This window comes from Mangifera indica, chromosome 1 (assembly GCF_011075055.1).
Source record: "Mangifera indica cultivar Alphonso chromosome 1, CATAS_Mindica_2.1, whole genome shotgun sequence".
Taxonomy (NCBI): domain Eukaryota; kingdom Viridiplantae; phylum Streptophyta; class Magnoliopsida; order Sapindales; family Anacardiaceae; genus Mangifera; species Mangifera indica.
This window is the reverse complement of record NC_058137.1, coordinates 23,525,442-23,541,740: the sequence shown is the minus strand read 5'-3', so window position 1 is coordinate 23,541,740 and position 16,299 is coordinate 23,525,442. Positions and strand designations below refer to the sequence as shown.

General features: G+C 33.1%; 2 protein-coding genes across 3 annotated transcripts; both read left to right on the top strand.

The window, feature by feature from the left end:
• The first annotated feature begins 1,565 nt into the window (after positions 1-1,565).
• Positions 1,566-9,840, top strand: LOC123223858. Of its 2 annotated transcripts, none has more exons than XM_044647297.1 (8): positions 1,566-2,147; positions 3,275-3,406; positions 4,597-4,720; positions 5,604-6,043; positions 6,347-6,423; positions 6,551-6,650; positions 8,103-8,306; positions 9,336-9,840. In XM_044647297.1, the coding sequence occupies exons 1-8, from the start codon at positions 1,746-1,748 to the stop codon at positions 9,393-9,395; spliced, it is 1,539 nt and encodes a 512-aa protein (XP_044503232.1). In that variant the 5' UTR covers positions 1,566-1,745; the 3' UTR covers positions 9,396-9,840. The 2 variants fall into 2 exon arrangements, with proteins under 2 accessions (XP_044503232.1, XP_044503222.1); XM_044647287.1 differs by having other exon boundaries at positions 1,568-2,147; positions 6,551-6,686.
• A 1,200-nt stretch (positions 9,841-11,040) lies between these two features.
• Positions 11,041-13,269, top strand: LOC123193117 (pentatricopeptide repeat-containing protein At3g02650, mitochondrial). The gene has a single exon (XM_044605906.1). It carries the CDS (start codon positions 11,105-11,107, stop codon positions 12,812-12,814), a length of 1,710 nt encoding a protein of 569 aa, XP_044461841.1. The 5' UTR covers positions 11,041-11,104; the 3' UTR covers positions 12,815-13,269.
• The last annotated feature ends 3,030 nt before the right edge of the window (positions 13,270-16,299 follow it).

Below are 16,299 nucleotides of genomic sequence, written 5' to 3'. Positions count from 1 at the left end.
GGAGAGTAAGGATGTTGATGAATTTAGGGTTAGTAGATTTTAATTGAACTGGATTTGGGTTTATATACAAAGGACTTGTTTGGGTGTTAGAGAAAGACAATTATATCATGGTTTAAAGTCATGTATTGTACAAGTTTTGTCATTTTATTTATTTACATTTTGAACTCATTCAAGCTTTGAGCTTGAACAATTTATGTTCATGTTCGAGCTCAAAAAACTTTATGGGCAGAATTTCTATCAAAACTTGGTTTGAATCCAAAATTTATTCAATCTAAATCATTTTATGTTAGGATGAATAACTGAGTTTTGGGCCTACCTAACCTAATTGACAATCTTATCTAGAAAAAAACCTAGCAAAAGTATACTCATATGATGTATTTTTTGACTTCTCAAAACAGGCTTACCACAAGTGATCCAGGTGTGTTTCCTCACCACCCATTTATTGCCTAAGGTAGTGCTAAAGAAGTTTACGACAAGTGACCATAAAGTTGCCAAAAGGCCACCTCCTGATAGTCAAAGTTAAACCAAGATGGAAAATGAGAATTAGCCTTATGGCTTTTTTAAGGTTACCTTGAGTTGTCACTATGGGTGACTAGGAGTAAGGTTACATGCTATCAAGTCGATTCAAGTTTAATTCACAGTTTTGATAAAATAAGTTAAAGTTTGAGCTCGGTCTACAATTTGAATTAAATAAGTCGAGTTTATGCCCAAAATACAAATTTGACTCAATTTTCAAAAATAAGCAGAATTTGAGCCTTAATTTTATAAATTGAGCTGAATTCAAACTAAAATAATTTAGTTTGCTGATATCGGGTCTAACCCTTAAAATTCAAAGTAGGCCAAATAAATTATTCCCATCCAAAATATGCTATTTTTTCAAGTTTTCATCTTTTATCTTTGAAAATCCTAAATATCTACCTATTAGTGGTTAAAGTTAATGGTTTAAAGGCAAAATTATCATTTTACATATAATATTAAAAATGAACTAAAATTTATTTATTTTTTCCTCTTAAACCTTAAAAACTAAAAGTTATCTTTTAAATTAAGTTTTAAAAAATGACATTTCTTTGGTAAGATTTAGTTTACAAATCTCCAACACCAAATTTGGTGTCATCACTAGCGATGAAGAGCTCTTGATGCCTCATCTTGCTCTGATGACCAAACTTCTCTCATTTGGATGTTTGGATAATGTCGATTAATGCAGAAAAAGACCACAACTTTATCAGGAAATATGATATTTTGTCTTCTTGCTAAGTTTTGGACTGTCAACTGAAGAGAAAAATGGTGAGAGAGTAACTATCAGAGGAAGAAAAATGAGATATCGATGAATAATAAAAAAAACCTTTGGAAGAAAACTATTACTGTTTAAAATTTAATCTAAAGGGAAAATTATTTTTTTTCAGGGTTTAAAATGGTGAAAAGAGATAAAATTTTAAGGAGTAACTTTTACCTATTTATAGATGAATGTTTGAAATTTTTAAAAGTTAAAAGTGAGAACTTGGAAAACACCATCCTCTGGGTGGGAATAAGTCCTTTGGCCACCAACGTAACATGGAGATTATCCTTCAAAAGAATTAAGTCCTCTGGCCACCAAAGTAACATGGAGATTATCCTTCAAAAGAAAGCTTAGCTGACCACGTGGACTTGCGTAACGATTCTTCGCCGGCCGATGTAGAATGGGCTGCGCCCAAAAAAGCCCCAAAAAATAAAATAAAGCAAAGTCACATCTCTGCAGGCATTCCTTAATGGATTCCAATTACCAGAAGCCCCTCAGAATCTACCTGGTCTCATCACCCGACTCACCCGAGTTCAGTCACTTGTCTCGGGCGCTAACTCGGTCCAATCTCATAGCATTCGATGCAGAGTGGAAGCCCATTCGTTCACACCAGCACAATTTTCCCATCGTCTCACTCCTTCAACTCGCTTGTCAATTCGATCGCAGACTTTGCTCGGACTCGGACGAGTTGAACGAGTCAGCAGCTTTTTTACTCGACCTGTCCTCAATTCCTCTATCGTCAATATGGAAATTGTTAAAGGAGGTGTTTGTTTCCCCAGATGTGTTGAAATTAGGGTTTAAATTTAAGCAAGATCTGATTTACTTGTCGTCTACTTTCTGTTTACAAGGATGTGAACCAGGGTTTGATAGGGTAAGTTTTGAATTATTGATCACAGTCTCTTTTTCTCTTATTTATTTATTTTTTTTGGGTGGGAAATGATTGTTGATGAATTATTTGAAATGAGTCATTGATATTTTTAAATTAAAGTGGAAGAATTTTTCTTTTTTCTTAAAATTGATGATCATATTTGCACGTGTATTGTGGAAAGTTGAAGATGAGGCACACGTTTTAGTAATGTTATGAGACTTATCAGAAGAACATGTAATGTTGTTAGGGTTTTTTAAATTTTGAGTTATTATATAAACAATTATTCTCTAGTTAGACTCTTCATATTAATTTTATTATGACCACGCAAATATGTAGGTGGATTCATCGAGTGGGCTGAAATTGTATTTTATAACTCACATTCAGTGATATACATGCATTGTCGTAATTCAGGATATCTTGACTAGATATTAATGAGAGGTTGTGTATGGTTGAATGAGTAATAGGCTTCATCCAAGACTGAAGGGAGCATTTCCTGTGGAAGTTGAGGCAATTGGTAACTCAGTAGTAAGAAAAACATATGTTGGCAGCTTTTGTCATTATTTTCGTTAAGAAGTTGATAAATATTTTAAGGTTTCAGTTCATATTTAGAGATTCTTTGACACTACTTGGTTTGAGAAACTAAAAGTAAAAAAAAAAAAATCCAAGTTGTTAAATGGAAGCCATGTGATCCAACCCTGTTCATCAGCTATCCATAGAGGTGCTTGCCAAAATGTGTGACTTGCATTTGATGAGGCTGTAATGTGAACATTTCTGCGGATATATTTGTGAATACAGTTCAAATTTAAATTGTGTTGGTTGGTTTTTTGTTTCTTTATAATTACTTGGTAGATATATAGGAATTAAGAAATTTCAGTTGCATATGTTTGGAATAATTTGATCGTGATTAATGTCCTGCGACATAAACTTAGATGGCAATGGGAAATTTTGTAGCTGGCTGCTTTTTAATTTTTTCTGCAGGACTCCAGTAAGTTGGTCATAGTTGAATGGTGTTCTTTATTGGAATATGAATTTGACTTATAATTAACAATTTTTGCAATCGCTATATTAGGTCATGGTGACTGAATTTTCTAATACAAAAGTGCTTATGTTTGCCAAGCTATTCTGTTTAGGTGGAGCCCTATTTAGACATCGCGAGTATATATAACTATCTGCAACATAAGCAACATGGGAGGAAGTTACCAAAGGAAACCAAGAGTTTGGCAACTATTTGCAAGGAAGTATTAGGCATTTCTCTTTCAAAGGTATGGTTCGGAAGCTATTCAGCATACCATCTGATTTTCGGTTTATGCTGTCGGATGCTATTTTAATGTAAACAATTGAAATTGACAAGATCTTTTGTTTTATGAATACCTTATTTATTTTCATATACATGTAAGGATGGGTTTAGTGTAGGTTTCTCAAGATTAACTTATAATGGAAAAAGAAAAAGATCTAGGCTTATAGTATGAAAAGAATGGATATTCTTGATTCATGAATACTATAAAGAATTTCAGTGTAGCTATTGTAATCACTTTACTGCTGGACTGAAGCATTTATGGGTACCATATGAGGTTTGTGAAATGGCCATACTTGGTATTTGTCCATAGATTGTAAATGGTAAAACTTGCTGCCGATATACAATTCTACTGCTGTGACTGAAGCATTTATGGGTACCATATGAGATTTGTGAAATGGCCATACTTAGTATATGCCCTTTGATTGTAAATGGTAAAACTTGCTACCAATATACAATTCTAGAGTATTTGAAGGTTGTTAAATTTAAAAGGATATAAATGCCTTTGATTTTATCAAGCAAAATATGAATGCTCCAAGAGCAGAAGCAGTTTTAGATGTCAAACTATTATTTATCTTGAAATCTTCGGGACTACCTGCATGATGCTTTGAGCTCTTTATTTTGGGAGCAATGTTATGTGCATACTTTTGAGTAGACGATTGGGTACATAGATGATGTGTCATCATTTGTTTGATGTTATTTACAAAATCACCTAATCACATGAAGACACATCATCTCAGTGCCCAATTGTGTACTCAAAAGTGTGTGTACATAGTTTTATTGTTATTTTAAAACTGTACTTACATGCATCAAGTGTAGAATCTTTATCTTTATTAGTTTAGATTTTGGAGTCTTCCAAAGTTTAGTTTGAAACAAACTCAGATTTGTTAAAATAATATCCCTTATTAATTTTGATAGCATAGGGTATCTATAGCCGGACTTCCATTGAAGCATAGATCTGGTGCAACACCATGTCACACAAAGATTTTTTTTTAATTTTTTCCCTTGGAAGTTATTAATCGATTATTTTACTGGCTGACTTTTTTTATTTGTGTGCCTATTTGCAAGTATTAATAGGGGTCTAGTCGGTGTGGTTTGGAGGATTGGTTTTGTGTTTGTTGTTCAACATGTTAAATAATGTTATTTATAATTCTTTAGGAACTTCAATGTAGTGATTGGTCACGTCGTCCTCTTACAGAAGAGCAGAAAGCTTATGCTGCTACAGATGCTCACTGCTTGCTTGAAATATTTAATAGCTTCCAGGATAAAGTTTCTCAGGAAGGTTAGTTTGCTTGATGCTATCTGATATGTTAAAATTATTGGAATTTATTTCCAATCTTTCATACAGACTGTATTTTGACAAATTTATTGCCTCTGTAAGTTGGTGTAATAATTGGTTGTTCTCTGAAATGTGCTTGTCAAATTTGTTGTTTGCTTTATATCATTTATTTGGAGGAGTACTTCCTGTTTTGCACAGTTATTTGACAAGTTAGAGAGCTCCTGCTGGTGGTTCTTATAATTTTGTTGCTGGAAAATGATTCTAAGTTTTTCACTTTTGACAGATGCATCATCTCCACATAACTTATGTAGAGTAAAACTTTTCTGTAATCTGAAGTAGTTCAATTTGGCTTATCATAGGTGAGAAGCATTTTAAAACATCTGTTATTACAAAAAAATATCAGACCTGTTGCAGGATTTCAGGATAAGTTCTGAGAAATGTGTTTAAATTATGGTAACTGTATACTTTGGAATTTTGATTGGCATTCACCCCAGTCAGCATCCTTCTTTTGATGATGAGAATTTGGCTGATTTTAAATGTGGTTTAGGTGCTAATTTTTGGGTGGTGCATCTGATTTCTGATTATACCAGCTACTGAATAATTATTTTTGCATCTTCATATCATGTTAATGTCCTTATAATATGATGACCATCTTTTCATCCTATGAGCCAAATTCCTATTTTAGATACATAATGGCTTCCAGATTTATGTGCTTTTTCAGAGTCAAATTTTTTATGTTTATGAAGCACATAATATGTCAGTCTGTGTCTCCCCCACTGGAGTGCATGCTGTTCTAAATCCATTGATTTTCTTGAATATTTGATGCCTTTGAACCTAAAATTACATATTAGGTGGGTTTAAACATGTTGTAAGGTTTTATTAACAGGGAATTCTTTTAGCAACATTGCTGAACTACATTCTTTTGATTTGGATCGCGGGTTGAAAGAAATCCTTGAGAATCCTGAAGTTGGGAATAAAATCATCACAACAAGAGTTTGTGATGCTCTGGACATGGTTCGAGCCACTGCTTCTTTTCAATATTCTCAGCATGCAGCTGACGGTGTGAATTGCAGAATTTCACATAGAACTAGGATGCCTTTGGATGAATCCTTCTCGAAGATGGTAAGGAAGTATGGTGAAAAACTTCTGTTGAGAGAATCAGATAGAGCACCAAAAATGTCCAAAAAGAAAGGCAAAAGACAGTCGTCTGCGGGTGTGATATTGAAAGGAAAACAGTTGGACAATATTGGTGATTGGCAAGGTCCCCCACCATGGGATTTGTCTTTGGGAGGAAATGGGTGCCCTAAATTTCTATGTGATGTGATGGTAAATACATTGTCCCTTGTTTGTATTATCTCATACATTTAATTATGTTTTACACCTTTCTAAATCCTTAGAACCCCCCACCCACCTCCACCATCACCATGGAAACCCAGAAAAGAAGTGTAGAAAATAGTAAGGAAAGAAAATTTCTTGTCCAACACTCGTACTTGTAATGTTCCTTTATAATTATTCTCTTTCAGCCCAGATTATTCTGGAATAACCATCGAGAGTTTGTACTGAAGGGATATGTAAATTTATGTATTTTGTTTCAAACTTCAAGTGTGAGGCTAATAGAACATTAATCAGGTTGAAGGATTGGCTAAACATTTACGCTGCGTGGGGATAGATGCTGCAATACCAAATTCTAAAAAGCCAGAATCTAGGTATTGCTCTATCTTCACTTCAATGGATATTTGGGCCTGTGCACTGCACACTGTTTATATGATTATGTTCAATTATGTGTTGCTGTGAAAATCATTTATTGTGATTCTTGACCAATTTGTTGTTTAGGGAGTTGATAGATCAAGCATACAAAGAAAAGAGAGTACTTTTGACGCGAGATGCCAAGCTGTTGAAGCATCAATATCTGATAAAGAATCAAATATATCGGGTGAAGAGCCTTTTGAAAAATGAACAGCTACTTGAGGTGTCATATTTTAATAAGAAAGAGAATTCATTTCGTATATCTCTGTTAAAACAAAATTTTTCATTAGAACACGGTTAACCAACCGTTATTTTCTGAAAGAAGCAATTCTGGAAATATTATAGTGGGCTTGAATCCTGAGCTGGATTTTGAGTTGAAAATATATTATATGCCGGCTATAAACTAAAGAAGTTGTTCATGTTGATTAGAAACCTGAGGCATATACCTAAAACAAAAATCAGTCTCATTGTTGCTCAAATAAGATGTTGTGAACTAATACTTCATTTATATGCTTTCCCTGTATGAGTATTTGTTACATTTAAATATTTGGAATGGTGATGATGATGCTTTGCATCTGTTGTTACCTGGTCTTTAGAAACTTAGCAGTTAGCAACTCCAGCTTTGGAGAGTGCACCATATAGAAGTTTTATTGGTCAGGTATTCCTGATATTATTTTGTGTTAGGAGATTGTAAAAAAATTCTAATATCTTGGAATATTTAATTATATGATTTGATATTTCATTGTTTATATATTCCTAAGATTTTCTAGCCGTTTGGATTGACATATCAAGCAGTCTTCTTCGTCATGGGACTGGATCATATCATTTCTTTTCTTTTCTTTTTTTTTCAATTTTTATAATTAGTCTTGATGAAGTCTAGGAATATTCCATACTTGAGCTCAAATACTGCTTTCATATTCTAGCTCATCTAAAAAGGAAAGGGTGATGAGAAGAGTAATTCCAGTACCTTATTCAAAATCAAAGAAAATTTCCACAGTAACAGATTATGTTATCATAGACTCAAAACTTTTCTTTTTTCGAAGATGAACTTAAATAGGATAATAAATATTGAATCAGTTTACGAAGAGAACAGGCAGTTGATGGAAAATATTTTGCACTTGTTCTGTATGTAGAGTCCAACTTTGAACTGTCATTTTGTAGATCTTTTTGATATTTAGTTTAATGTAATTCCGGGTACTAGCTATAGTTGAGATTATTAAAATCACTTTCAAGAGTACAATAGGTCTTGGATCAAATATCACTCACATCGTTGATTTACATATTCATATATCAGCATATGTGTGTGTTTGTCCTGGGAGGTGGCTGAGAGAAAAGTATATCCTTTGTTTAATTTGAAAATGGTCTCTATTTAGTTATTTGTCAGTTTTCAATAATTGTGAAGGGATATGGATGCCCCATTGTTCATTCTTTTCTCAGAAATTTTTTTTTTTTAACTGACTGGGTCATCAAGCAGAGATTTTGTCCAATATTTTGCATCTATGGTTCTATTCCTTGCACAAACTTTCTTTTTTAGTAAATCAAATTGCTTGGAAGTCATTGTTCTATTGTTTTGCAATATAAATGCCTCCTGCACTGTCAAGTTAAAAAAATGAAGGCTAAAATTGAACAACTTTTGCAGGTTATTGAAACATTCCAGTTGAAAATTAGTGAGGATCAGCTGATGTCAAGGTGTACTAAATGCAATGGAAGGTTTATTCAAAAACCGTTATCAATGGAAGAGGCTGTTGAGGCTGCAAAGGGTTTTCAGAGAATACCTGACTGCTTGTTTGACAAGAATTTAGAGTTCTGGCAATGCATAGATTGCCACCAACTTTACTGGGAGGTACCTTCTAACTTTGCATAGATGTCAGGGTCTCTTTTATATTTCTTGGCAGATGATTTTGTCTCCCCTTTATGTCAAACTTAAAACAGTCAAACACCAGATAGTAGCATAAAAGAAACTGATTTGAGTGTTCAATTTTTTGTAAGATTTTCTTTTATCAGATAGAGCTAGGTGACAACATGCTGACAAGTGCTATGTGGGAAGAAATAATGGTCCCATTAAAAAAAAAAAGACCTAATAGCTCAAAATAGTTACTTCATTGATCATTGTGTGTCTATACAAAATTGGGTGGTGTGTTTGGTGGGCGAGGTAAATTCCCGGCTGCTGTTTTTCATCTTATAAGATATAGGTCTTCCAAATTTAATGTTTGTATGAATGCACAGTGGAGAACCATTATTTATTTATTTTTTACAGGCTGGCATATCAATGTAGTGTTTCTTTTTTATATTAAAAATTCTGATGACTTCTCTGATGTGGTCACTGAGGTCCAAACCAGACTGGGGAGGGACCTTACAACCTTGTTATTTAGAAACTTGTGACACATAATATCTGAAGTAGGTGGCTTTAGGAGGAGAAAACCATCAATTGTGCTTTTATTTTTCCTAAGATGACAGCATTATGATATGTTGAGTAAACGAGAAAATTCCCTTGTCTTTGTCATTTTGTAGATTTTAATGGCTGCATCTTAGTATTGCAAAAGGATTCAACCTCAGCTATCACTCTTTGTGCCATCGCTATGACCCACTTTCACTAAGAATCTCTTTCTGTTATCATTTTTACCTTTTTCAGGCAGAAAACCATTTAGATATCTTATTGCATATTGGATTGTTGAGTCTTCATCTGATGTCTATATTATGCCAAATTTGTACTCTTTGGATGAATTGCAGTACATTCTCTCATTAGGCAATTTTATCTCAACTCATTTCAAATTGGTTAGAGCTTATATTGTTTAACCTGTGCAATGTTAGAAAAAACATTTTATTGCCATTATCTCAAATGGTCAGCATGTAATCCTTCGTATTATTACAGGGAACCCAGTATCACAATGCAGTTCAGAAGTTCATCAACGTCTGCAAGTTGAGTGAATGACTTGAAGGTAATAAGCATTGTTCACCAAGTGGCACTCGAGTTTTGAATTAACCAATTTAGGTTGCATTAAGGCTATCTAAGTATGAAATAATGTCTTCAGTTGACTGATTTGTTACGGAAAACCCAAGCCTATGATTACATTATTAATTCATTGATTTTTCGTTATGGATGATTTGCACTCATCTTTTAAGAGGTTCCTTGAGTGCAACTCAAGCCTGGTTATGCATTAAGACCCTGTACACAGTTTGCAGTTTTTTGGGTTATAATTTTTTTACCAGTAAAGCTGAGGGTTAATACACAGGGCTTGGTGTCATTAAGGGCAAAATTTTTTTTACCATTTATGTTGTACTTCAGATTCCAGCTCCTGGTAATTGCAGTTGCACATGTAAAATATCAGTGAAAGGAAGTGTTTACAAATTTATGGAGAGAAAGTTTTTCATGCACAGCAAATACTTTTATATACATTCTTGTTAATGTTTTGCATGTTAAATATACATTCCATTGGTGCTAAAATCCGTTGATTTGTTGTGTTCAAATTGAAGATTATTAGAGTATGTAGGAGTAAATTGCAATTTCATATGGTTAAGTCTGTAAAGAACTCAAAACCGAGAGGTTAAAAGCGCAATCTTTCCTGTGCTCTTCCGTTGTGCATTCTCATGCTAATGTTCTTTCTGTTATATGGATATAGTGTTATCAAATTATAGCAATCAATTTTAGAAATTAAATTAAAATTTTTATGAATATTTTGATCAAGTACAGTTTACAGGGTATAAAAACAAAATGCATTATAAAATTTTCATAAATAAAATAATATTAATAAAAATGAATTGAGATTTTTGAAAATTATTAAATACCTTCTTATCATTGGTTTTTTTAATATTTACATAAGAATATTGATATTTTTCATAACCTTTTTTTATTATTAGGTAATTCCAAATATAAGAAATCCCTCCTAGGCATGTATTATGAGTGTTTTACTATCTTTCATGATAGTCGAATTGTATATCTTATTGTGTATAAAAAATATAATTTTTTGTATCATATATTACATATTATATTACATCGTATCATATAATATAACTTTTCAAAAGAAATAATCAATAAAACATTCTAAATATCATATCATCATTTTAGAAAATATTTTAAACATCTCTTAAAATTTTGAAATTTCTTAGATATTATCATAACATATTGATAAATATGCTTCCGAAAACTTTAACTAGCAAAGAGGTTTTTAATTCAGTAGTATACTAGTATGTAAGGGTGGATTAAATTTTTTGGTAACATTTGTTCTATATAATAATGGAGCAATATTATGCATATTAATTTTGAGTATATATTTATATATGTCATCATGTGATTAAGTATTATTTTATTTTTAATTTAAAATATTTAATTATATGATGATATATATAAATATATACTTATTTATATACTTAAAATAAGTATATATAATTTTCTTAATAATAATGAATATTTAAAATATAGTTTATTTAGTTGATCAACTTGGGCCGAATAAAATCACCCTAACTTTGATTAACCATTGATTGTTTGGGCCCAAATGGACCCTCTATCAGGGTGTTTACCGAGCCTAAACTGGGTTCTTATTTACCTGCTACAGATATTAAGTTTCCTCTTTCTTATTGTCTTCTTTTTTCTTATTTTCATTGCACAGCCCCTGTCCTTGTAGGGTTTAGGAAGATTTAGAGATGTGGAGATCAATAGCAGCAAGAGCAACCCGGGTAGCACGAAACTTCCATGCTGCCAACAAGGTGCAATCTACTATATTTTTTCCTCGTTCTTCTTCAAAACTTTCTCTTTATCAAATCCCTAGGGCTTTTTCACAATTACCTGTAACTGACCCTAGTGATGAGACTGACCTTTCCTCACCTAGTTTTACTCAAAACGAATACTCTCAAATGGATCCTCCTGTTGAAAATAGTGATATAGTGGAAAATGATGATACCCAGATTGATAATTCGATGCTTTTTAGTGAAAATGATAGTGCCCAGTTGGATAATTTTTCGGCCGAGGAAGGCGAAGGGGAGCCGGAGGTATATGAGACTGACATGGAAAAATTAGAGAAGGTATTGTCACTATTAAAGAGTAATGTTGATGATTCGGTGGAGTCCATTCTTGAGAGTTTTGATTTGAATTTACATGAAGAGTTTGTGGTTAAAGTACTTGAAACCCCAGAAGTTTTGTGTGAGAATTTAATTGGGTTTTTTAAGTGGGTTATGAAGCAGCCGGATTTTAAGGTTACAACGGGTGTTGTTGATGCGCTTGTAAGAGCTGTCTGTGGCAGTGTGAGGAAAGAAATTGCATATGCTTTGTGGGATTTGGTTAAGGAGATTGGCCAGAAGAAGAATGGTTTGCTGAATGTGGAGAGTCTCAATGAATTGATAGCTTTGTTATCCAAGTTGGGAAAAGGAAAAGCAGCTTTTGAAGTGTTTAACAAGTTTGGGGATTTTGGATGTGATGCAAATGAAGAGACATATTATTTAACTATGGAAGCTCTCTGTAAGCGCTCATTTTTTGATTGGGCTTGGTCTGTTTGTGAGAAAATGATAGATACAGGAAGGTTGCCTGATACTGAGAAAGTTGGAAAGATAATTTCTTGGCTTTGTAAAGGAAGTAAGGCAAAGGAGGCACATTTGGTTTATATGTTGGCTAAGGAGAAAAACAAATGCCCACCTCAGTCTTCTTCTTCTGTCTATTCCTTGATCAGTTCCCTTTGTAAGAAAGACGAAACAGTGAATTTAGCTTTGAGGATACTGGATGATTTCTCAGGTGAGGCTCGGAAGTATGGGATCAAGCCATTTTCATCTGTTATTCGCAGTTTATGTAGGATGAAAGATGTTGATGGGGCTAAAATATTGCTTTCTAAGATGATTTCTGATGGTCCACCTCCTGGAAATGTGGTGTTCAATTCAATTATCAACGGCTATTCTAAAGCTGGAGATATGAAACAGGCAATGGAGATGATGAAGATGATGGAAAGCAGGGGATTAAAACCAGATGTGTTTACTTATACAGTTATTATGAGTGGTTATGCAAATGGTGGTCAGATGAAGGAGGCTTGTGAAATCTTGTCTGAAGCAAAAATGAAGCATTCTAGGCTGAGCCCAGTGACTTACCACACACTTATACGCGGTTACTGCAAACTAGAAGAGTTTGACAATGCTTTGAAGTTGCTGAATGAGATGAAGGATGCTGGTGTCCAACCTAATGTTGATGAGTACAATAAGTTAATCCAGTCTCTTTGTCTAAAGGCCGTAGATTGGAAAAGAGCAGAGAAGCTGTTAGAGGAGATGAAAGCGAAAGGTTTGCATCTCAATGGTATCACACGAGCTCTTATAAGAGCAGTCAAAGAGCTGGAAGAGGAAGTGGATGATGGAGTAGCAAGAATTGAAGCCTAAATTATTTTTGGTTTTTTTTTTTTTTTCAAATCAATTTAATCAGAAGCATGTCTTTATTGTTACTTTTTGTGTTTTTCTTCCAATAGATAATGCTCAAAATGAGATTCTGTCTTTCTTAAGCTTGTGCTCCAATGTCACCTTGGATGAAATTTTTGTGACACACAGATTAGTCCTTAGGGATTCATACTTCTTGAAACTTAGCTAACTGATCCCACCGACCCCAAATTTCTGCTTAACCGGGACTAGTCTAGGTGGGGGTCGGTTTAGAAATAGTCATCATCAGAATGGTTTGAACCACAAGATTTTGTTATATTCTATTGTAACCATTTTATAGTGACTTGGTTTAGTGATCAGATGTATTGTTCTTCTGTTTGTTTTCTTTGTTTCTATAATAAGTCTAAGGATCCTTAAATATGAACATCAAAAGTTGCTATCCTTATATTGCACTTTCACAATTTGCTTGTTGTTCAAGTCCCATATTGCTTGTTTAGTTTGATTAATATCTCATTGTAAATCTTCTGTGGTAACTTTTATGTTAAGTTGTTCAAATGTAATTGAAACCGTGAATTTGATTTCTAGATGATTGTATTAAGTTATCAATCAAATCTTATAATATTGCTGATCTTCTTTTTGCGGATGTGGTTCGTTATTATTATATTTTTATTATTATGACAGGGTTTTAAATTTTAGTTTTAAGAAAATTCTATGAGATTATTTTCTTGTTTTCTGCGGGTATGATTTCCCAAATGTTTGCCTGGTTCTGATTTGCCTTTCATTAGTTTTCACTCGAAATAATCAGAGCCAGAAGAGGTTGAGCATTTAATTTCATGGGTCTCATTATCAATCAACTTTGATTTTCGATCAAATACGACATGTTCTATTTTCTAGCAGAAGATACAAGGTGATTTTGTCAAAGTTGTAAGTTGAGTAATGATAGCAGTACATCATTTGGTAAGTTTGAAAAAAACTAATTTTGCACTTATACGTTCAAATTGACTGTTAATTTTAATAATAAAAAAATAAACAGTAAGTTTGGAGTCTTGACTATTTGCATTAATGCATTGAAGAGATGAGATAAAGTGTAACGTCATTGAGAGACGGGATGATGAGTAAAGAGCTCTAATGACTTAGGTTGTGTGTATGCACTAGATAGAAAAGAAATGAACGATAACATTATGAGATAAATTGTGTGCATGTGAATGTACTTGATAGGTCACCTATATATTGAGTGTTTAATACTCGTATTTTTTTTTTATTGTTTTTATAGGTAAAAGATAAGTAGTATGGCTGCGGGAGGAGTGTTAGTAGAGCTAGATTGCATGAGGAGAGATAAAGAGATTTCTTATATCTTATATTATGACATTTTGTATTTTGAGATTTGTATTTATGCATATTTACTTTGCATTGGACTATGAATTTATTTCTGACTTGTTTTAAATTTAGAGTTCTTTTGCACACACTTAATAAAGTATTAATTTCATGCTCATTTAATATTATATAAATATTTTCCCGTTGCATTGGTTTGAGATAGCATGTTTTGAGTAAAGTAAGCTATCTAACACATTTTTTCAGATGCATATAGTCTTTTAAGGGTATTTCTTTGGAGAGAGGTATTATAACACGAACATCCAAAGGTTCTTGTGCATCACACATATTTTCACAACAACAAATTTGTCGCAACCCAGCCACATAAACTAAGCAACCATAAGCTTAATCATTGCAAGTACAATCAACATTACTATATGGCAAATTTGAGCATCTCTAAGCAAAAATGACAAATCAAGAGATGTAATTTTGAGTCTTTTATATCCTTTTGCCCATATGCGAAACATCCTTACACTCGTTTTGTAATTTGAACGACCCTTATCATTCTTGCAAGAGAGACTTCACATACTCCTATTATTCCTATAGCTTTGGGTAGAAGAACTTCTTATCTTAGTAACACTTTCAAATTGACAACATAAAAAGTTATCTTTTGTTATGAAAATGTTCATCTATGAAGCACTAAGACTACATAGATATTCAGGAACATTCTTATACTTGTTCGTGATTTCAAAATATTGGTAAGATCCATCATCGATTAGAGTGGGAGGCAACCTTCCAACAAATATCTCTTAGGTACCAGTAGCCATGACCTATCGATCTTTAGAATATTAGGGTGGTGTTGAAGATGATGCATGATGACAATTTCACAAACAATTTGGGACTCCATATTAGGTAATCGATGAGTTTGCGCCTTTGGAAGGCCTTGAGATTCAAAGAATAAGAAGGAAAAGATAAAGTTGTGTCTTTCTAAACCTTTTAAGTTGTGACTCTGCATTAATTTTCAAAAGTAAGAAGTCTTCATCTATGATGTGGATGTGTCTACAACCATTTACCTCTTGGAACTATGCCTTTTAATTTGTCATAGTGTATTACAAATGAACAAGATAATGTGTTAGTGGAGCAGCATCAAGGAGATCAAATTGATTTCATAGAGTGGTACCTCGTTCGGGCTATTATTACGTCTTGCTTGTAAGTGCATAAGTTGATAAGTAGTACAAAAGATATTGATCCCACAAGGATTGAAAATTCAACTTATTAATTTGTTTCGTGATCTAGATTACCTAAGGAGTTCGAATTATGTTAAGATAATGATTACTTAATGCAATTGAAACTAATTCTACTAACACTAATGCAACTCTACTACTATTAACTAGATTCGTATATCAATTGTATTTAGAAAGTAAGATTTTACCGACAATCCCATATAAATTTGTAGTTAATGATGAAAGTTCTTTTTGTAATCAAAATGCGTTAATGGTTGGATATCCTAAATTACTTTAGTTCCCTTTTCGAGGTTGACTAAACATGTAAACATTAAACATGTATCTACTCTTGTGGTATTTGGTTAATATGAACCCATTAACCTTTGTGATTTGAATGACTTCACAAAGGCTTGCCTATCTCTAGTATCAAGGATCCATGTTTAATGAATTCATGCACTAATTTCGTACCTACCTTTTGATAGTCTATGTAAACCTATTGACATGTGTAAAGTTGGACCCTTAACTCAACACAAGGCATTATGAACCTATTCATTAAATCAAAACATCAACAATTTTATTGAAATATAAAAATAGTAAAGTACTACGAGTCTATGAGAATCGAAAGATCCTCTTAATTCCTAGAATAATGAAACTACCTACTCATATTGATTACAATTCAACAACAACAAATATAAGAACAAATAAGTAAGAATCCAAGATAAAGTAAAAAGATCTTGGTTATCGCTCGTATATGTGCTCGAATTGTTGATATGTTATCGTCAAGGTCATTGTTACTGCGTTCTATAGACATTCGTTTCCTTATAGCTCATGAAAATCTAGAAAATAGAAGCATTAGTTGTCTGTTGTGGAAGTTGAAGACTAGTAAAACTAGCTAAGAACTATCAAGAAAAAACTTGAGGAAAAAACTCTTGTGTAACTTAGTAACTCCTTTATAAT